The 23,881-nt window shown below is 39.3% G+C and overlaps 1 protein-coding gene across 1 annotated transcript in view; it reads right to left on the bottom strand.

Annotated features, from left to right (window-relative positions):
• ADAMTS12 (ADAM metallopeptidase with thrombospondin type 1 motif 12) overlaps window positions 1-23,881 on the bottom strand; it is a 142,107-nt gene that overhangs the window by 14,972 nt on the left and 103,254 nt on the right. Inside the window, exons 14-18 of the mRNA XM_062513206.1 lie at window positions 22,405-22,525; window positions 17,294-17,538; window positions 15,791-15,932; window positions 8,392-8,518; window positions 1,366-1,576 (exon numbers count right to left, since the gene is read on the bottom strand). Of these exons, the coding sequence (XP_062369190.1) occupies window positions 1,366-1,576; window positions 8,392-8,518; window positions 15,791-15,932; window positions 17,294-17,538; window positions 22,405-22,525 (846 nt within the window). The remainder of the gene's footprint in view (window positions 1-1,365; window positions 1,577-8,391; window positions 8,519-15,790; window positions 15,933-17,293; window positions 17,539-22,404; window positions 22,526-23,881) is intronic.

The raw sequence follows: 23,881 nt of genomic DNA, 5'->3' as shown, positions 1-23,881 counted from the left end.
TCTACTCAGGATTTTGTAAAATCACACTTCTCTGGTTTGAGATACTAAGGCTGGATGACTGGTTGAGTAGGAATGGAGATATTACAAACCTACTGGAAGAATTCTTCCTAGGATGCAAGGAAGCCTAACCAGGTGCTCAACATGAAGTGATGAACTCTCCTTTTGCCAGGACTTCATTGCCCCTGGCACATGTAACTCATTTTAGAGCTAGTCTGGGTCATAGGGCATAGAAACACCAGTGACTCTGTGTTGCTGGGGCACTCTGTTGTTCACAGCTGGAAAATAAAATCAGCTCTGCAGCAACAGGAGTAGGAAAGCAACCAGAATAGCCTCACAGTAGATAGATCCATCAGCTCCTGTCATTTACACAGGTCAAATAGCCTGTCCTACACTCTCTCTACAGTTTCTGCAGGTGAAAAAATGTATTTCTGTCAGTAAGTTGTAAATATAATCCAACAGCACATGAGCACCAGCAGCATGTCATTCCTATATAATTGTACCACTAGTCATGTAAGCTCAATTTATTCTTTCATAGGTATTTAAAACATGAGGGTTAATTGAGTAATCATCAACATTCTGTGATGATGGTGTGTGAGTATAAACCAATCCAGTGCAGTTACAAGATTTTTTTAGTTCAGCATGTGACTCTGTTCTCATAGCAGTGAATCTAATGAAAAAAAAAAAAAGACTGAGGAGAAAGATCAGAGAAGAGTCTTCAAAAAAGAAGGGAAGATAGTATTTACAGCTGGAAGGGACCCTCAACAATGATCTACTCCAACTGCCTGAGTATTTCATGGCTGACCAAAAGTCAAAGCATGCTGCTAAGAGCATTGCCCAAATGCTCTCTTAAACACTGACTGGCTGGGGACATCAAACACCTCTTTAGGCAGCCTGTTCCAGGGTTTGACCACCCTTCCAGGAGAGAAATGCTTCCCAATGTCCAACCTGAACCTCTCTTGGTGCAGCTTTGAACAATTCCCACATGTTTCCAAAGCTATGGGGAAAAAGGCAGAGTCTTGGATTCAAGAGATATGAATGTATAGAATTTAAAAACTCTTTGTTGACCTACAGAGGTGACAGTAGCCATCCCCCTTCCAGTCTGGCCCACAGCAGCCATTGCTCTCACACAGACTCTTCAGCACTAAGCACTCTATGTTGTAGAGTCCCTAAAAGCTCAGCAAGTTAACATGCAACACTCCCCAAAGTCATTAGAAAGCAAGGTTGCTTTCTTTTTTTCTTCTGCATAAAGGATTTGTGAACACATGAAACAACAGAAAACTATTTTTGCAATAAATTTTGGAAGGCAAAACAGCAGGTGGTTGGTGCTCTATGCTGACTATAATAGGTCAGCTGACATGAATTTACCTCAGTCCAGTTGCTCACTGTCCAGTCAGATGGGCACAAGATATCTCTGTTACATGACAGATGGGTCTTTGGTTTAAGCAGGTGCTGGCACTCTGTGAAATCCAGTGCCTGCTCATCAGATCCCACTGTCTGGATGCAAAGCACAGTTCTCTTCTTCTGGCCGGTTGGGCCACACGTGGTAGAACATTTCTGCCATTCCCCTGCCCACCACCTGAAAAGCAGCCGGGTGAGAAACATCAGAAAACAAACCACCACAAGCATATCAAGAAAAAGATCAGAGACTGCAAGAAAAAGAGCCAGTAATTTAAAATCTGGGCTCAGATACATGGTCTTTGCATGAAGTTCAGATCACTCAAGCTCTCCCATCCACCCTGTGCTCTAGTACCAGCAAGTCAGTGAAAGAGAGAAGACAGAAGCAGGCAGGATTTCCAGTCAGAAGTAGGCACTAAGCTTATGCTTCAATAAAGTGTAAACTACTGAGTAGGTAGTCCTTAAAATCCGAATTTGAGGAACTGCTAGCAAATCGGCTTAAACAAGTAGCCTATTTACTCCATTCTATTGTTTTTCTGTTTATTGCTACCTCAGTATAGAAGAGTTAACAAATGAGAATGACTGGGGAGTCTGTAGTGACAGCACAGAGGTGGAAAAGGTCCCCCTACTCATGTCTAATGGGTAAAGGGAGCCAGTACTGCACAAATACTCAATCTGGCTCTCCGTAAGGGTTATCCCCACAAGGCCTGCTCCCATTAGGGGAAGCAGTGAGGCACACAGCCCCAAAAACAGATTAGTCACAGCTGTGCTGTGTGGGATCAGTGCCCTGCACCACTTTCCCTCTGGGTATTGTGTCCAGGTCTGCCCTAGGCTGGAATTTTCTATATTTCATTCTTTCACAAAGTAGAAATGAGCCCCTTATGTGTCTCTTTCATGATTAAAATCAGTCTTCCATACTGTGGTGTGCAATTTTCCACCAAACTAAGGGTAACTCTTTCATCTAGAACAGGATTTCCAATGCAAAGCACCTTAGCAACAAGAGCTGTTCCCTTTTTATTTGGTTCATCTTAGCATTTCTCCAGCATCATCCAACCATTTTTTCTCATGCTGACCGAGAGCAGATTGTGCACCTGCGTATCTGCCTTCCGTGGTAAGAAAGAGGAGCACAAATTTCTGGGGTTCTACAGTTTGAGAAGCATTAACATCAAATGTGACATTTACCTAAAGATTTATCTTTATAGTTGAAAAAACAGGGGAAAAAAAAATCAAACCAACAAAAGCCTTTTTTCTTCACTTAAGCATGCCCTAAGCAAGAACACAACTTCAAGCTGCTGCATAAAAAATCTGGCCCAGCTCTAAACTCTAAGCTACAAAAGCTCCTAAACAATATTGCTTGCTTCAGAGTTTTCAAGGAGGTCACAACAAAGCCTTATAATGAAAACAAAGCAGGAATATATTTAAAAATCACCTTTCTAGAAACAAAAGGTAGAAAAAAATTGCTTTTGGCTTACAACCAACAGAATTCTATTGGTTTTGGGTTTTCTTTTCTTTTAAGGTCCATGAACTTAGAGACAAAATAATCTTATTTTGATAAATACATCGAAGTTCAGCATCCAGATTTATAACAGTTTTTATGCTTTGTCCTGGCTGGTAATCCTTCTCCCCTCCCCACCATAGTTTCCATGTTCCTTAATTTATTTTTACTTCCATTGCAAATGAGCTGCCGCTGATGTGGAAGGCACTGGTATCTTTTCCTATTAATTAAAGAAAAAAACAACACCAACAACCAAGACTCAGAGCCATCAAACTACAATACAGCTGATGTGTGCAGCCATCTGGTCCTCTCTGTGGTACCTAAACCCATCTCCTTCCTGTTTAGTAACCTATACATATAGCACTTCCTTCTAAGCTGTCCCAAAGCTCCAGAATGCAGTCCACCACTACCACAACCCAGTGGTAAGGTCTCTGGACCAAAGTAAACTAAAAAAAACACCCAAAACATCTTTCTCCTCCTCCTGCCTTTCTTCAGGTTGTTTCTTGTTCTTCCAGGTTCGCAAACAACAAAGGAACACTAACAGGTAAACAGTAAAAGTAAGTACATCTCAGCAGAACACAGCAATAAAAAAAAGAAAGAGTAAATTATCACCACTGAATCAAGCCATTTCAAGGTTGCTACCGTCTCTTGCATCTTCTTTATACAAATTTATCTCTTCTATAATCTTGTAAATTGCTGACATTTCAGCACAAATGGAACATAAATATGTGAATTGCTCTATTAATTTTAATGGGACCAGATTACATACTTCAAGGTACAGATATGCTAAACTGACACCTCTTCCCCCTCAGCATTTTCAAATGGCTCTGACTGAGGGTTTAACAATTGGCATGTTGAAATACCAAACTCAAAGCAATAAATGATCAGAGTTTACCACAGAACCTTGAGCAGCACTAATGGTGTGTGATTAACTGTTGCACAAAAAGCACTTTTTAAAAGCTGTGGAAGTAGTCAAAAAAGTCAGGTGCTCCACAGTTAGAAAATCCCAGAATTAAGATTTTATCCTATTCCATCTTCATGATCAAAATAAAACTACAGACAGGTAGTTTTTTCCTGTATACTTTTTTTTCACTCAGTGCATGTAACTTCAAAAACACTTGCTCAAACTGGAAGTTTATTCTTATCAGTAACTGGAATTTTTCATGTTGTGTATTCCTATTTTCATGCTAGGGTACATGCATATGCCTTAATCATCCAAGAGTCAGAAACCTGACATGGAATCACCTGTGCTTCTTCCTCTTTGTGGTTTCTGCTTGAGGACCTGAACTGTGGCATCTCAGCCAAAGGGGAACAAAGGCAAAGCAAGGATGGCAAAACAGCCAACATGCATTTGTCTGTTCTGGTGCAGGATGGCCCAGAGCAGGCTCTGGACCACAGAGAAGAGAGCAGCACCTGAGTGACTGCTTTGCCAAACTCTGCTTCTCTTGGAGATTTTGCTGTCTCCTCACACTGCAGAGGCATAACCAAAACTGGACGTGACTGCAGAACACCAATCCAGGACTAACAAAGCAATCTGAGCTCTAAACATGCAACTTCTGGGATTAAAATACCAAGCTGCTGGATATCCCAGCCAAGCTGAAGACTGTGGTGAGAGACTGGGATAACCTGGTGGAAACTAAAGCCCTCATGGGAGTCACCACCCAATACTTGTTCCTGCCTCTGGTTTCTGACTCTACCTCTGGCATTTACTGCTACAGCAACTGAGTGGTTCTTAAGTATTAATGCATCAACAAATCCCTGAAAAGTGAAATGACTGTCTTATCTCCAGAGGCAGGCATGGCATGGAAAGATTGTGGTAGCAAATAAACAAACAAACAAACAAACAAGCAAAATGAACAATTTAAGTAATTAATTTGCATGAGCACTAATTTTCCTCAGACTCTCAAAATAGAGAGCAGCCCGTCTGGTGAAAACATAACCTCAGGTAGTTTTGAGCTGCAGGTGTGAGTGCTCAGCTCTTCTGCAATTAAGCCTGAGACAGAGATAGGAAGAAAATCTCATTCTTTCAGGTGGCATTCAGCTTCCTTAAATGAGACTTATCTTCTCCTCACAAATTGAGTTTCTAAGGCTTGTAACAAATTAAGCAGAGCCCAAAAGCCTATGACACAGTCCTCACCTATACATAGAAAATGTGTGGTGAATGATGTGTGAATCCTGCTGAAAAAGCAGTAGCATGGGATTTTGGGGCTATGGGGCTGAATGCTCCCTCCTTCCCATCATGGCATGTCACACCTAAAGAGACACTGTTGGCTTTCATTATGTATTTGTCCAACGTCCGGCACAGCAAATACCAACAGGGCACAGATTCTCACTCTTTGCATTGGAATAGAAACCAGATTTCTTATTCTTATTACACTGTTGGAAGTGTACTAGGAAGTCTGGAAGCAGGACAACACAGTAACAACAGATAAAAAGCAGGAGATTCCAAGCACTTGTAAAATAACCTATTTATGGTTACCCTCTTCAAGTGGGTAGTCAACTTAAAAAGGCTCCAGGCAATTTTCTTTACAGGGGAAAGCAAAACTTTATTCACAATGCTGTAAGTAGTTAAAAATCTCACTCTTTTTCAGGTAGTATCCATTGATTTTAATATTAACACCTACAGGACTTAATACCTGCCTACCAAAGAAACATTCAACTGGAAACCATACTCCACAGCATAATGTGGAAAAAGGCATGCACTTATGCTACAGTCTTGATGCACTGCACCTAAGCAATATCACTGTAATAGTACATGAATGGCTGCATGACATTTTAACTCTCAGCTATCCAGCCATATTTTTATTTTCCTCTGAATCAAAACATGGCATCCATGTATTGTGATATTTTTATTGGGGGTTTTTTAAACTTTCTTCTGAATTATTTTAGAAGAAAGTCTAATAATAAGTGCAACAAAAAGCATAAAATAAATACAGAGCAAATCAGACTGAGAAACAAGAACGTTAAGTCTTAGACTTCTCAGAAATTTCAGTAATTTCAACAGTTTACACCTGACTTTCTGAAATGGGTTAATGAGATAAGATCTGGTTTTCGACAGCCACAACCATTTTATTCTTTGTCTGTAGCTTCTGTTTGATAAATTATCTATTTCTTATTTAGTGGCCTAATAGCATGTTTTCCATCAGTGGGATTTAGTAGGGAACAACCATCTTTTTTTGGACAGAATGTACCACAAAGCACCTGGTTCACTGTTGAGAAGTGTGAGGTCACCCAACAATTTCAGTTCTGTGGCTGCAGCACTAAACAGAGGTCTCCTGCAGTGTTGTGTTTTACAGCACTGCCCTCACCTCTGGCACAGAATTTAGCCACCTCTCTACAGAACACTTTGTCCTCAGCAGCTTCACGTGGACCCTCAGTTATCCCATATAATGCCATGTGGGACAGACACACCTGCCTCCAGCATTCAGATTTCTTTAGAACCAACAAAGTGCCCTAAGACATCTTGGGTTTCAAAGGAAGATTAGTAACCATCAGTCTGCATTAGAAGTGTCACATATGCCATGGAAAAGTGAACAGCAACTAACCCCATGCTGGGACTATACAGAAAGCAGATTTACAAAATGAAGGGCCTGGGAAGACTGAGTAATAATCTGTTCTTTGCTGCCATCTCTTCTGACACAAGAACTCAGGGCCACCAACAGAAGATAGTGACAGCCAGGTTCAACCAGGTTCAAAACAGTTAAAATGTGGGGCTGCTGCACATAGGCACTAGAGCCATGGTTCTTCTTGCAGAGGAAGTTGTATATAATAAGAAGTTTTTCAAGGCTGCAGAGGAAGGCTGGATGAGTGAAGTTCATTAAAGGTTACTGATTAGACAAGCCATAAAACCTCTAAAAAGGCCTTGAATTGAAACCAGTTGGAAGCTGGAAGAGCATTACAGAGAAATCTGATTTATGTTTGACTTATTTTTCCTTCGGCATGTAGGCCCTGCTGTGAGCCAGAACAGGGACTCAGACCCTTGGTCAAGCTCCTACAGTCACTTTTGTGTTACTAAGAGGAAAATAAATATGCAACATGACTTTAGAATTAAATACATATGATTTTGCTGCACTTTGTCATGATTTTGCTGTCCTCAGAAGGATGACTTGTGATTTCCACTGCAGCACAGAATGACCTCAAGAAACATCACAGGCTGTCAGCACACAACAACTTTTCTGCCTGGTCTGGACAAGAGTTTGGTTTCTGTATGACATTCTGCAATCTGCTGAACAAGGGACAAATTCCCCTCCCTCACTTTCTGAAGAGCAGGTCTGAATAATGTTGTCACTTACAACAAATGGCATAAATTGAGTTAATCAGGATTTTTTAAATTGACAATACAGTTTATATGTGCCATAAAAAACAGCTCAATGTGTATGACTAGCCTCAGCTCTTCACTAGTCAAGTAATTAAAATTTTTGTTCTACTGTCAATTGATTTCCTGACAATCTACAAAGAATTATGAAATGCTGGTAGTCCATCCTGCAAGCACAAAGATGTAACTCCCACAGAAGCATCATATACTGTTATGAAGATACTTGGAAACAACTAATAAACCCAACAATCATGCAGAACTTTTAACATCAAAGTTTCATGAAATTCACTGCTGGCAAATGCAACACAATGAACCCCAAGGGCTCATAGCTTCAAATTGATCTTAGCAGAACCAGAATTACTGGTGTACCTTTGTGAACAACATGATAAAAAAACTTGCAAAGACAATAGAAGATAAAACCAAGGTACCTAAAGCATGAAACAAAAACCAGTATTGATCTCTTCCAGCAAATCTGTGCCTGTTGCACAAGCCCACAGTTCTGCAAGCACCTGGAATGTTTAGTCTTCCTTACCCTACTTACTAAAATGGTAGCACAGAAAAAAGAGAGCTGAATATAAATTAAGACAATGTTATGAGAAAGGAAAGGTTTATTCCCATGTGACCACAGAATGAAGAAAACTTTACTCAAAGTTAAAAATAAGAAGGAACATAATAAAAAACATGCCAAATACTATATTATAAAGAAAGTATAAAAATTAAGTTTTAGAAGTAGGCATTTCTACTCATTACCTCTCATAAAAAAACAAAGGTGTATCAAAAAATACTGAGAAACAACATCTAAAGGTTCTGCTAGTTGTTTTTGGAACACACAGTAACTCTTCTTAGCTCACTTGAGCTAAGTCAAGAATACAGTTTCTAAAAAAGAAACCTCTATGGTCTTCAGGGACAACTGCACCCAAACTGAAAAAGAATAGTATCTATATACACGAGAGAACAATCCATGCCATTTCCAGCACAGACTGCTCAGTAACTTGCCTTAGAAACCTCTCAGGATGGCTCACTTCTTATTTATTATGGGGTTTCTGGCACTTTGCTCTGCAACGCGTGGCAGCCCTCAGCATGGCACCATGGCAGGCTTTGGATGCCACTCCAGCCTGGCATCAGGAGCACCTTCCTTTGAGTAAGGCCACTATTCAGCACCCCCAGAGCTCCCCAGGACCCTTACCTGGGTGGGCAGTCCCTCTCGTGGCACTTCTTCTGCCGCCCGTGGGGCTGTGTGGCTGGGTCACAGAAGGAATTCCTGGTGGCTCCGCTCCCCCTCCACACGCAGTGGGCGATCTGCCGCCGCACCCCTTCCAGAGACACACACACACACACACACACACACAAAAAAAAAAAAAAAAAGAAGCAGTAATCCCGGCAGGCTGGGCATGGACTGCACAAACCCACAGCTATGCACGTCCTTCAGTCAAGACGAAAAGGTTAAGCAGAGCTCTTCTGCATCGGATCAGAGCTCAAGTGAGATATTAGAAATCACTTTCCTTAATGCATTTGTTAGCCTGAGGAAGGGCTCCTGCAGGCCATCCAGCAGGTTTAAATGGCTATGAAGGGTTCTTGAGTTACCCACAGACAAGAGGAAACACAGCAGCACCAGGCCATTCACAGCAAGCCTGGTTTTGCTTACCTTTCCTTTATGCGTTGGGAAGGCTGTTTCAGCATAACACAAACCAGAGGCACAGAATAACCCTGTGACTCTTAATGTGAATTCAACTTTTAAGAAGTTTTGGTACACATTTTGACTAAAATCAATGACGAAAAATGTCTTCTAAGTAGGCAATACACAACATTCAGCACAAGAGGCAAAGCAAAGTGAGGAAGAGTCACACAGAAACAATCCATACAAATAATCTGGGTTATTTCCTAGCACTTCAATTTACACAAATTCCATTCATTTAACAGAAAGAAATATGAACCAAAATTCTACATTAACCTAGTATCATTCTAAAGAAAGCCAGTTTCCAGAAGCCTGCTTCCCACACAGTTCTGCAATAATTTGAGGCAGATCTGTTGCTGCAACCCAGTGTAAACAAAAGTATTGCAATATTACACTTAGAAAGGTTGCAGTGAGACTGATAACAGAGGCATTAAAATAGTCCAAACAAATCTTAAGGGCTAAAAAGACTGAAAAAGCATTTATTAACTCTCATTAAATTAACTGTGCTATTAATTCACAGGAGTTTATACACACATGGTAGATCACTGCATCCTAGAACTTTTATCCTTCTCCTGGGATGTACAGGGCCTGTTATCATGACATCAAGGATAAGTGTTAGGCTATTTTTGCAGTGTGTTTAGGAAACAAGCTTTTCCTTTCCTCAGGCCTAATAACTAGTGTAGGAAACTATGTGGAAGAACGAGCAATCCATAGAAAATAATTGGGAAATAGTAATATATTCCTCTCCAACATACTGACTTATAGGATCATAAAAATGTTAAGGTTGGAAAAGCCCTGTAGGATCAACAAACCCAATCATTAATCCTGCACTGGCTCAACAGCACAGAAGAGAGTTTTGCATATATATTTGGGTCATTTCATAGAAACCAATAGAAACTTATATCCCTTTTCTTTACCCCTGAGAACATCAGGTATGTGAGGAAATGATTTCACTTTTTGATTACTTTCAGACTTCTGACTGACATATAAAACAATTACTGACTACAGTACAAGATTTGATGACTGACTCTGCTCCAGTCAGATATGAAGGCTGATCTTCTGCAAGTGATTAGTGTCACCTCTAAGGGAAGATTAAGGGACTGGAGGCATTCAAACTCCAGGGTCCATGGTGCGGAAGATGCTGCAAGACTGCAGTAAGTCTAGACACGGTGATCTCTTACTTGTAGGTGACTTTAAACAGGAGAAAGCTTTTTGGCTCAGTGTAAGATTCCCAGTGAACAGTGCTCTCTTTTATGCTCTGAAATAAATGTGACTAAAAAATTCAGCAACCTTCCTGCTAGCTGTAAACAAAGCAGTTCACAGACATGTTTCTGTCCCTTTCAAAATCATATGTTGCTGTTCCAAATACAAACAAGAAATCCTTTGCTTTGATAAATTCTCAGTGTCATTTCAGCTGCTGCAATTCACTTTAAAGTCCCTATAAACCTTTGCAAAAGTTTTGCTTTGAAGCTGTACACTCTCATAAAATGAAATAGTTCATTCTAACAATCAACTTCTTTATGAAAATTATGTGAACTCCCACTGTAGTTTCAAAATCTCTGGTAGTTCATTTCCAAAGTTGGAAGGAATTCTATATGCATATATCAATACACACATATAAATGTAGGTTTATATGTTACAACATAAATGTTTTTCATCAGTTTGAGCAAGCTGAACTAGAAAACACTGCAGAAGTAGACAACTAGTCACTATTGACCCTGCCCTAGAAAGTATGTACAGTTATACAACTTAAGTGGGTAATATCCTATTTAAGCCATGGATTAAAAGTTCTAAATATACTGAAACCTCAGTAATATTTGAAACCTAAACGTTATTTCTAAAGGGCTTTGAGTGGTAGCTGTTTTCCTCCTTTCACCAGTTTGCCTTCCCTCTGACCTCAATGCTGATTAGTTCACCTAGTGTATACTATCTCAGCTCTGCGAAAAAAACAAGTATTTCTGGGAAAGATAGGAGAAGCCAAGAAAGATAATCATCAGGTCAGAGAATAAACTTCATTTCACTAAATCTGCTCAGATTCCTCCTACTTCTCTGTGAAACTTCATTCCTAATGCAGGACTCTTTAGATGTGAGGCTGACCCAAACAGATTTTGATTTCTCATTTGGTTTGCAAAGAAAGGTACCGGTTCAAAGTCATCCGGATGTGAAAGGCCTTTGAAAGAGAGATTAGTAATCTTTTTGCTGCAGAGCCCTCAGTTTGGGCTGTAAACAACATAAATGAAGGGTCGTAAGTGCAGCAGTATGAGAAACACACATATTTGATTTTAGAGCTAATTTGAACATGCAATTGTCTGAGTTAGATACTCTTAGATACTCGGTAAGGAGTTCACTTGGTATTTGAATGAACAAATTATATTCTGTGCATGCACAAGTTGTGCACAGAATTCAAGTGCCAATCTTTACATTCTCAGTGCTATAAAACTCAGACACACAACAGTGAATGGAAACATTTGACTTTTGTATTCTAAAATTAACACTGAAAGTTTAAGAACACATGCAGATAATTTTGCAAAGCAGCTTTTGCAAAAGTTGTGAAGGATCTAGAGGGCCCATAGCAGTTAACCCCGCAAAAAAATCTTAGAGTTAAATCCTTTTGCAAAGCTTTGAAAATCTGCCAATTGCCAATACTATCCTATGGAGAAATAAATTTTTGATATTGGTTAATATTCTCCCTTAGTTGCAGCTGTGCTGTGTTATGCTTCTTGTTACATTTTATGCAACTCAAAGCTGATTCTAAGAAACAAGATTAAAGCCTTTAGACAAGGAGGAAGGATTTATACTTGAAATTCCAACACTACCCATTCCAACGATTATTTAAGGGAGTAACAGGTAGTTGTCCAGAAAAGAATATTCAGTGACACATTTAATCTGCATGTAAAAATGCCTGCAGGGTCTACCTGCTGTCTTGAGAGCAGGCTCTGGTGGGACAGCTCTTGTCCAGAGACAGCAGCAGATAGCAGGACACCACTGTGCACACATTCTCACTGCAAAGAAATTCCTTTCAGTATAAAGCAAATGGTAGGAAGAGATTCAACCTGTCTTGCACTGAGGACAGAGAAAGGGTTATGACTGCTATTACAAATTATCCCCTTTCATGTTTGCTTGCCATGAATTGGATTGCAATGTAATAACTTACCTATTTTCTACAGTGCAAATGAGTATCAGGTATTGCAATGTGTTCTCCTTCTCCCTGCATGAAGTATTAGGTATACTTGCCACAGAAAACATTGATTTTTCTGAGAGTGTTTTTTTTTTTCCCAGTTCAGTGGTGTTATAGTAGACTGGCCAGAGCCTTTATCACTAAAACAGATGGGAGCACATGATGGGAGGCTGCAGTGGGTAGCTGGAGAAGGATATGCACTAGGGCATGGCATGATGCTACCTTGAGGCCAACAAACTGGGGGAAAGTATGTCCAGGGAGCTGCCCTGTGTTCATTCTGGGAAGAGACAGCTTCACTCTACAAAGTCTTTCTTCATCACTGGGACATTTTCTAGGTACATTTCCCATGGATAAGGAGCTGCACCATAGGCCTAAAGTAATTTTTCTCTTAGGACTGATGAAGCTTTCCTGCATCAGTCTGTTGCCCTGCCTATAGCCCAATTTGTTATTCCCAAATGCAATTTTTCTTTCATGGCTCCAGAAAGCATTTGTTTGTATTGTACTATTTCTGTGGCTACCAAAGGCTGAAGTACCCTTGGATTTGTTGTTGTTTTTGACCAGTGGTGATGAAAGGACCTATGCTGGATCTTTGGCAGGTCCAGGTTTGCCAAGAGAACAAAAGTCTAGGTAAAAGGATCAATTTCCCCCACTGTCTGCAGCCGTCAAAGTTAGTTCAACAGTTCATCTTTTTTGGTCCCCCTTTTTTGTCCTAAAAGTATTTGTTTATTATTTACCAAGTGGTAATTGCAATAATCCTTAAAAGCTATTTACAAGCAATGTTAGGCTAAATAAATACAGCTTTTCTGATTTATCTCTCTGTAGGCTGGTCTTCAATAAGACCTGTTGCACAGCACACCTATAGCAGAAGATGATCTTGTCTCCTTCAGTGCACTTTTACCTTATAAACTTTTCAGAACACTTCAAATGCCAGTGATTTGGTACAACAAGTGTGTTACTGCCAACAGCAATAAGTTCTGAATCTAAACAGAGTGAACATTCATCTAAAATCAATCACATCATTCACAACCAGAAGGAAATTTTGTGGAAGTGAGCTGGACATTTCTTCAGGGAGAATTTCTTCACTGAAAGAGTTGTCAAGTATTGGAACAGGGTGCCCTGGGAAGATGTAGACACACCACCCTTGGGAGTGCTCCAGAAACAACAGGATGAGGCACTTGGGGCCATGGTTTATTGACAAGGTATTTGGTCAAAGCTTGGACTCCATGATCCTGCAGGTGTTTTCCAACGTTAATGGTGCTATGAACAGTGATGCTGGTCCACATCCCGATGGCCCAGAGCACAGCCAAATAAAATGTGTACCTGCAGAGAACTGGCATATCAGACTCCACTGCTCCAAGTGATGCCCTGGTGCTCTGTGCCAGGATTCTTCTGTTCTAATGGGCAGGGAGTCAGAGACAATACCCTGACCACATCACTACATTAGAACACTATGTCCTTCTTTAGATCTGACCAGTTACCTTTCTAAAACACCTGTATCTCAGAGGAAAGAGAGCTTATTATTTTAGGTTTTTTAGGTTTATTAATTTATTTTCTTCTGTCCATGAAGGAATACAGAGAACTGGCGATGCGTCTGTGCCCTTCATGAACTGGGATGCACCTCTCGGTTCCCCTTCCAACTGATGCCACCAAGTCCATAACCTTGTCTGAAACACATGATTTCTACTTATACAAAGGAAATAAGCTCAAAACACATCTATTAAGAGCATAAATGCAGCAAACAGAGGAAGTCAATTAGTAAATAAAAACTGAAAAAACATCACATACCACAGCTCGCTATCTAAGTAACCTGTGCAGCAGTCAGAAATCAAAGCCACCTCAGCTTTGATTAGCTCAGTTTGTTAGGCAGAAGAGAGTACTCAGAGCTACAATTTACCTAGTGAGAAACAGTTCTGGAAACACTGAAGCTAATGTAAAAAGAACCTCAAACCAACACAATAAATAGTCGACTAACACATTGCCCTCCTCTTCCTTTTCATCATAACAATTTTTACATTAAACACAACTCACAACTAGGCAGGTATCAGGAGTAAAACTTACAGCACACAATTAAGTAAAACACTTGTTTTGTGCACCTATTTAAAGAAAATAGTGGGTGCCTCCCCACCAGAAAGCACACAGAGTTTTTTGCTTAGAGACTCTTCTCAAAGTCCAGAAAACAAATCATATCTATCTGCTCAAGCATACATATACATGAATGAACATACATCTCTATAATATGTTGATTATATATACAAAAATATTTTTAAATAATATGTGAATGTTATTGGGATGGGATATTTTACATCAGGCTTCTAAAAATTACTCTTTTAATCTTACAAAATCAGGTCATAAAATGCCTTTTGTCCAAACCACTGAAAATGCATTATTTTAGCATCTTCCCTGACAGGAGAGATTTTAAAATGTTGCTCCTGCAATCAACATTATTTTTAGGATCACAAGTGGATTTGTTAAAACACTTGCTTGTCCTTTTTTGCCACAAAGCCGTTAAAAAAGCATTAATTACCAAAAATCAGTAACAATACTCTAGTATTAGAAAAGGCCTTCCTCATATTATTGGTCTGGTTGTAACACTGATCCTCTACTCTTCTGTACAGTTTTTGCACTGTAGGAACAAGGTTATGGTTGTATCTCCAGGATTCTTTTACTCTTCTGTGAAAATCAAGAGCTAATTCAGACAGAAGGCTACAATTCCTTTCTTCCAAGTTCAGACTTCCCTTCATGTACAATCTTTTCCTCACATTTTCCAAATTATTCCCACAATAGATGGATAAAAACCCCAAATTACTAATGTAAATATGTGGTCTCTTTATCCCTGTTGTTGGTTTGCTACAAATACTAACTTTATCTCATTGATATTAGCTACTTCAGAGGAAGTTCTGCTAGCATTTTCTGTGAGTTACCAGAAGCCAACTTCTAGACCTGTTGTTAAATCCTATTTCACAATTATCATTTTGCTTGTCTGGTTTAACGTGCTGCACAGAATTACAATATAAATTCAGTGGTACCCAAGCCATTGACAAACTGGCAAAGACATGGAAGTTCTCAAGATGAACAGCAATGAAGTAATTATTATTGAACAGTGCACAAAAAAGATTTGTTACCTGTTAAGGCAGGACAGAAATGAAGAAAAATTTTTGTAGTTATTATATTGAAAAGATTTAATAGGGACACAATAGTAGGTCATAGATTTGTATAGCTTGAAAGAAGGGAAGGCTATGGTGAACATATGGACAAAAGTATGGATGAAAATTATGAGGAAAAGAAAACTATACTGTCTTATTTTGATTAACAGAAACTAAGAATTTCAGGGCAAGTATTTTAGAAACCTATTTGACTTACATAATTAAAAAAAATTAATTAGAAATCAAAAACACATTATTCATAGAATCAAAGAGTGGCTGGGGTTGGAAGGGACCTCTGGGTATCATGTAGTCCACCCCCTCCAGCTAAAGCAGGGTCACCTGAAGCAAGCTGTACAGGACCACAGCCAGGTAGATTTTGAATGTCTCCAGAGAAGGAGACTCCATAGCCTCTCCAGGCAGCCTATTCCAGGGCTCTGCAACCCTCAAAGTGAACAAGTTTTTCCTGACATTATTTTTGTAACCATGTGATCTGATTTCCCAACAAATGCAGATTAAGGAACACTACCCCTTTGAGGACTATGTCTGTAATGAAGGCAAATAACAAGAGAAAAAGGAAGTGAGTAATTACCTCTTCCACAGGTAACACTGCAGGCTGTCCACTCTCCATACTGCCAAAAATACTCTGGCTCTCCAATCTCATTCTCATTACTTTCTTCTTTACGTACAGTGTATTCATACTTGATTCCAGGGTTAGTTTCTTGAAAAAGTAGCTGGAGAGAGTGAGGCTTATTAATTGTTTAATTAATAATCTACTGGTCAAAAGGTTTCAAAATGTGAAACTGGAAGAATTAAAGCTGCCCATACTGGAGTCTGCTACCAATCCAGAGAAGCAGATTTGCAGGATTTCTACTTCTATGTCAACAGTGGCATACATGAATCTTTCAAAGACACAGCTGTTTACCACACACTTCTGCAAACAGAGGTGGCAGTAAAGGGTTCACTATAACAGGTACTCCATTGACTACAAGAAAAGATAATGCAAAGTCCATCCAAAGCATTCCTGTGCTGCTGATTAAGAGCTATTGCCTACCCCCCTTACAAATTATAATTTTCCTACCTTCTGAAATAGCTATTACAAAACAACCATTAAGTCAGAAAATTACACATGCTACTCAGACACTGTTTTAATATTGTTTTTCAGTGTTTCTGAATAAAGAAGAAAAATTCCAACTGAAAAGGGGCACTCAAGAAATTCACCTAAGAGGGAGAAAGTAAACATTATCAAAGAATAAAAGACTTCAACCATGAATTTTTAGTCTTCTTCCCATATGGATTAAAAGTGAAGTCTGAGCACTCATTAATTTTGTCCTCTCACCAGACATTCAAAGTGTTAAAGTGGTCTTCCATCACACCCCTAATACTTCTTTTAACTGTATGGTGGATACACATGCAAACAAACCATGAGAGAAACTTCCAAAGATCAAAGGGACAATTCCAAATTATTTTTTTCAGAACTGACAGAAGCTGGTTATGTTTAAGTCAGAATCCATAAAGTGACATGAACGAAACAAAATAAAGCAGCCTCTGTGGATGTTAAATGGGTCAGTTTCACTTACCATAAGCTATTAACCCATCTATGTAATGCTGTATTCTTTCCTTGCTCTGTGTAAGCTGTTGCTGCTGTCAGCTGTCCCTAGCTCTCACTGTTCACAGCCTGATGTCAGCTCCCTTTTTGTGACAACTTATTTTTCACCTGGATCTGGTTCACACCACAACCATGTGTTGGTCAAATTAGGTATGAGACAAGAAAGTTTGGGCAAAGGCTGACCAACCATAGGTGACGGGATCCCTTTCCTAGTGGCAGCAGAGGATTATACCAGCATTTAACAAATATTGGAGTATGATACAGGACATTTGTTCTTAGAAAGGATGAACAACCCTCAAAAGCAAGGTGGTTATTTCTCTCCAAAACAGCTCAATTATGTTTTTGTTTTTTTTTCCAAGACAGCACAATAAACCATAATAGTGGTTTATACACCCACATGAATATTTTCCCAGCCCCATTTCCAGGGCCACAGCGCATTCTGCTAATGTCCAAATGAGCAGGTTCTGCTCATGATCTCCTGTTTACCTGAATCCATATTGATTCATTGGTGGGTCCTGGAGCAGTCAGATTTTCGAGATCCCCTGTTCTATCATACTGAAATATTGTGCCTGCCACTTTGTATTCACCATTCCACTGGATGATAAAGCCTCCATTTAGGTAGTATTTTTCAGGGTCTTTGCTTCGCACAGCAAGGAAATTTCCTGATTCTGTAACTTCCATGACTTTGATCCCCCTTGCACCTTTTGGAATTAGCCCAATATCAACATATCCTAAGAGACAAGAAAAATTTATGGAGATGAACAACAGAAACATCACTGCATTTTACTTATTTATGAGATGATTAAAACAACAGCTTTGCTTGAAAAAATATACAAACGTGCTGTCACAGAGCTTGTATTTCAGTTTGTTAATAGTGTGACTTTTCAAGTCAGGGTTTCTAGTATCAGTTGGGGAATAGTGTTTAAGCAATGTCAGTGGCATTTAGAAGGAATGAGGAGGTGAATGACTTTCAGAGCTGTGCCAGGGGAAATCTAGTCCACACATGAGCACCAACATTTCCATAACCATGTCCAAGGGCTCTGACATATTGTAAGCTGCAGAAATGCCAGGGAGTTCCAGCAAGTTAACAGCCTGTTGTGGGAAAAGTTTTTTCAATTTGCAAAGAACATTTTCATCTGTACCCAATGTACAGGTATGTATGGAATTCCATGTACCTTAAGGGATGTAAGTTCTCAGTGATTGTTTGCCTTACAACAACAACAGCAAAATGTTATTCAAATGCCTCAAATTACTACTTAAATTAAGCACATTTTTGTAAACTAACTATTTTCAAAACAAAGTTCAAAGAGTTCAACTCTTCATGGGTAGTTATATGTTTAGAGATTTTTGGTCTTCGTGTTAAGAACGACCCAAAGCAGGTAAGAATTTTGTTGACATCACAGGCAATGTGTGACATCAGACTCTGTGTTTCTCACCTTAAAGGAAGCTGCTACTGTTGTTGCTACTGAATTGTAAAAATAGGAAATTCACATATACACTTGAACACAAACACAGATAGCTTTCTTGTTTCTACCCCTAGCTGAGCTCTAGAAATTAAATGGATGACATTGCTACAAGCTGGTGCACTGGGAGTGTGAGCTGCATTTTGTGCATTCAAGAGTGGAACATGAGTTCCCAGTTCTCATCACACTCTTCTGAAGTCATGAATTAAGTTCTGAGACTCACATCCTGTTCACCCTTCTTGTGAAATGAGCTTATCACCTTTGATTACTGACTCATTTGAGTGAGATAAACCATACTGGGCATGCTAAGCAATCTTCAATATCAATGTTCTTTTACCTACCAAAACTATTTATGTGCTGTACAACAACCTGCTGCTGTAAACAAGTGCCCAAGAGTCTTTAACATCTGAATTTTCTTTGCAGTTCTTTTGTGGTGTAATATAGGTTAAAATGTCATATGCTGCTTATGGTACAAAACAGAATCTGTATATTTTAGGTCCTTCCTAATTACATTAACAATGTATAAATTATATGTACCTGGACTTCCAGTGATTGATGTTTAAGAAGGAGCATTTTCTGAATGTTAACTTTTGCAAGTCTCCTAGACTGACTGAGGAAATTTGAACTTTTTTCCTAAGTGAATCAGTTTTTTCTAAGTGAATCAAGTAAAAAAATCTAGAAGTTCACTGAATGACTTCTATTATTCAAGAAATCAGTGGTCTAGGTCTATTGTAAGTAACCAAGTCTAATGATTCTCCCAAATGTTCTATTCATTCAGTGAAGACATGTTTTGAACAAAGTGTGTGATTATGTAACTGAAGGCTTGATTAGAAGGCATACTTACAACCAGGACAAATTAACACAGCATGGAAAATCTTAATTATGTCAGATCCTGACAGCTTGGCTTTGCAAAGCTGGTGTCCTTTTACAGTAGGGCTGGGTCAGGTGGTTGCTTTTTGCTTTAATTAGAATAACATTTCTAATTCAAAACACAAAGTATAAAACCTTTCAAACAATTTTTGTAGCACAAAAATCTGTATACACTTTCAAGATTTTGCATAGTTATTTTTGTCTGAATCACCTGATGCTGCTCATAAACCTTATTTTAAATGTATTGCAACTGTCTGGTAAGGGAAGTTACCATTTGTTCAGTGCACCACACTGCCTTCTCCCTGGCCCTTCCCACCAGCTAAATTACTTCCTGATTTCCCAGAGCCTCTCACTGATTCCCAATAAAAATTATCTGATTTTGAAAGGAAAGCTAATCAACAACAAACTTTTCAGTTTGTCACTCAACATAATAAAATTTTGTTTAAAAATTGTGTGGATGGTGTTAATGTAATTGTTCCTGGTTATGTGGTTTCATTTGACAAGTATCTAGAGATCCAAGATTCAGTAACAGTCACACTGTCAGCTGTCTTGCCTATACACTGGGCTCATTAAATCTTGGAGCAACCATATTGTGCATGCTTCTGCACACCTGTGAATAGGCAACCCTCAGATGCTATTAATCCTTCCCTTTTTAATTAAAATTAAATCTATATGCTCCCAAAACAGACTTGAACAAATTCATTAAACCCTTGCTGTACATACAGCTCTACAAAGGACTGAAGAACTTTTTTCTTCTTCCCACTTCTGTGAGAAAAGAGTAGTTTTACTCAGGCCATTAGCACAGCATTGCAGATCAAAAGATGACCAGATCTGACTGCTTCTCCTTGTCACAACAGTTTACTTTCCTACTCTCCAGCCTGTTGTATTTAAAATCCTCTTTTAAAAATACACATTCCTGACACACAGCTTTTCTCCATGCCAAGCTCTGGACACTACCATTACTTCCCAGGCCTGATCTTCTTGCTTTTCCATGCCCAGCTCTTGCTGTAACCTTTCTGGCACCATAGCTCAGCAGAAACAACTTAAATGACTTTCAATCAAACCCCCTGAAAACAAGGTGGCTAATACTAGTGTCAACAGCTGAGACACAGCGCTCACACTGGATCTCTGATTACTTTTCCACCATGAAACTCCAACAGAAGCCATTACAGAGATGATGCAGTCATGCCTGTGGCTCTGTTGGATGTCCCTGGATTGCTATTCCCATTTTCATCCATGAGAAAAACAAAGAATTTTAAAGAAAATGTGAATAATAACACAGATTTCAAAACTTTTTTTTTTTTTTTTTTCTGACCATGAGGTAGTATGACTTCTAAGAAGATTTCTAAGAAGATTTCTTCAGGTAAAACTGATCACCCTGCCCAGCTTTTCACCTTCAGTGAAAGGCTCAATTATTAAAACTCTTTCCTAGCATTTCATTAGTTAGACATGGCAACTGAGTCAACTCAGTCAGAGAACACATACTGCTGCAGCACTACGTCAAGAAGAGCCCTGGTGGACTAAGGTTTTGAACAAAGATCAGAATATATTATCTTTGGCTTTGTATTTTTCTATGCCACTGGACACAGAAAAACTTTCCAAATCTTTTTTGCCAGTGACTGGCAGCATGCCTTGGTACAGTTTTGTTACCTACGCTGAACTAATGAGCCTGGAGTTTTTATGTTTACATAAACTGTTCAGTAGCCACTCTGCTATAAAATCTAACACTGATAACTCATCTGTCAGACACAAAAAGAAAACATATTGTGAACAAAGCCCTTTTCCTTTTTCCAGTGTAACACCTGTGTACATGAGTGAAATCCAGATGTCCTGAAGAGCTCACCAGCCTCTGCCTTGCCTGACATTATTCCTTTTTCCATCTGCAATGGAGTCACTGTATATTGAAGGGAGAGAATCTGCAGAATCAACATGTTTTTGTACTGAATTTAAAGAAAGCATTGAAATAATTTAACACTCAGTATCCTGCAGCAGTGTCTATCAGTAAGGCTGACTGAATCTTGTGGCAAGGAAAAACTAAGTAAATATAAAACACAAGAGGAATTTAAATAAAATAAAAGGCACTTATCATTTCATAAGCTACAATACTGGAACTTTTATGTAAAACTGTTATTCAAAAATAAAGTTCACATCTTTAGCCTTGGAAAGCTCCCATACAGTCAAAGGCAGAGTGAATTTTGGATTTGCAGAGGCAAAATATTAGAGGCTGACAGATTATAGAAGAGAGGGAACTCTAGGTTTTCCTTTATAAGTCTCACATACATGTGAAACCTGAACTGCTTCAAGCTTGCAGACATCTTCACAGCTCACCTTTGGGACACAGAGAGAAAAGCAAACTCAAGTACAGAAAAAAACCCTCAATATTGAAGAAGCTTTAATCCCAGACTCTGGAAAATCTGGTCAAACTAGCTCTAAATCAGTAGCACAAATCATGTACAAGGTGGAACTATAGGATTTGAAAAAACCCACAAACCCAAAAGTCATCCAAAGGCACTGCAATTTCCCCCTCCTCACTACAATGGTCTCAGTTACTGACCTTGAAACTTCTCATCTCTGCATCAGCCTCTTTCTGCACCTTCAGACCTTACTCCAAGCATAACTCAGTGCCTTGTCTTCTCACCTCTCCCCCTCCTGCCCTGGCTTTCCACTAAAAGCTTCTCATCCTGGCTGTCTCTTCACCTCCAGCTCACTGCCATATTTCTTAATCATTTTTAGTCCCACTCCTTCTTCCAGACTCTCTAGCTCCCATTCATCCCACACAAATCAACTTAAAGCCTGAATATCTCACTACTGTCAGTGAAGACAGGCTCAGTCCTCCAAGTGCTTATTCAGACCACTTCAGTCCTGCAGGAAGTTACTCTTCTCCACTTTATGATGCTTAAAAATAAATCCCCAAGCCACTCACTCTAGCATCTGCTTGGTGCTTTTCACTTTACAGAGATTAGGTCCAGATTTTACAAGATGGGAAAATTACATTCACTTTGTAAATGCTCTTGCTATTTTCGATTTTGTTGTTAACTACATAACATGCATAGGACCTCTTGTGTCTCAAGTTTTGTAAAACAAGGTGTACTAAAAAGCACAGAGCACACATCTTCTTCTGGCAGAAGCATGATTCACTGAAACACCCATTTACAATCTCCCACGCAGATGATCACTCAGTTTACAATGAGAAGCACTTTCATCATTTTTATATGGAGAAATGACTTCACCAATAGAAGAATTTAAAGGAAGAACCCATATTACCAAATCCTTCACTTTGATTAAACATCATCTTCACTGTATAACAAGCAGAGCCATCTCCCAGGCAAACTCCGCACTGGTCTTCTGTTGCGTTGGAATTTATCTCATAATCACAGCCAACAGCCTTGAAGGAAAAACAGTGTCAGAATAAATGCAGCCTCCACAATGAATTACTGAGAGCTCATCATTGCACTTCTGAGAAGGGGAGTAGTATATATCCTGTATAGTGTATTACACCAAGGTTACAAGAAACCTAACAAAAAATCATCACTATGTCACAAAACATACAGTAGTGACCCATCACTCGAGACAGAAATGTGCCACCCAAATGGCCTCATTATTTGGGACTGACCACTGCATCTAGGATTTGTGTCTGCTTTCTTACATCATAGAGCCATCCACAGGCTCCTGGGAATACAATACAGTAACAGAACCAAAATCTCTGCCAGATTTTGTGGCTATCTCACAAAACCTCTACTGCAGCCAATCCCCCTGGCAAAGAGAAACCCTCCAGTAAGCACGAAGTTTTAGATCAGTGACTCTCCAGCTTGCCAGCATAGGGGCATGGGTGAAGATCAAGTGGATCAAGTGGGTCAAGTTCTAGTAAAGACCAATTTTCCAGTTTATGCTTGCTCCAGGGAGAAAGATAGAGAAAAAATTATTCATCCTGAGTCAGGAAAAAACTTACTCCTTGCCTAACCCAAAAGTTCTGTGCTCTGATGCCTTTAAATTTCAACAGAATTTTCATTTAGTTTCAGGATTTTTTTCTGCTTCTCTTCAAAACAAGCAAGATTGCAGAACACAACGTAATGTCCAACACTTAGTGGTTGTTAATAGTATCTACGACACCTGGAGGCCTGTGATATATATATAGATGAATAGCCAAACAGTCTGGTAGTATGTAAAGGCTTTATCTCAGTTTCAGACAGGGATACAGTATTATAAAATCACTCCAAGACAGGTTTTCTCATTTTTCCTATTTTTCTCAAAATAAGCTTTCAGGTACTATACCGGCCAACTTGTCTAACATCCTCTTGATGTATGAACCTCTCTTGATGTTGATCTTATTTTACCTGCAGTACATCAGCTACTGTACTTTTCTGCAAGCATCTGATAGGAAAATCCATCTATTAGACTAACCTACGTAAACAAGTTCCTGCATTCTCTAGTATTTTTCTAGAATTTTCAGCTTAAGAAACACCTGAACATTTGTCTGTGTCAATGATTTAATGAAAAATTAGAGCAAAGGAAATGCCTCAAGCTACAGATGGTACCAAACTGCATCACTTTCAAGAAGATTAAAAAAAATATGCCTGCATCACTTACGGCCAATTAATATCCAGCACTTTTCACACCAGCTCTGAAAAGTCACAGCCACGTCAAAAGTTTCTGCAGCAGCCTTAGCTTCTCCCTCCTTTCAGTGAAGGCAACTTTCAATAAATGAAAGGTTTTGTACACAGAGAGATCCTGGCACCAAGGA

This window comes from Cinclus cinclus, chromosome Z (assembly GCF_963662255.1).
Source record: "Cinclus cinclus chromosome Z, bCinCin1.1, whole genome shotgun sequence".
Classification (NCBI taxonomy): domain Eukaryota; kingdom Metazoa; phylum Chordata; class Aves; order Passeriformes; family Cinclidae; genus Cinclus; species Cinclus cinclus.
Note: the sequence above shows the minus strand (reverse complement) of the source record. Positions and strands in the feature narration are given on the sequence as shown.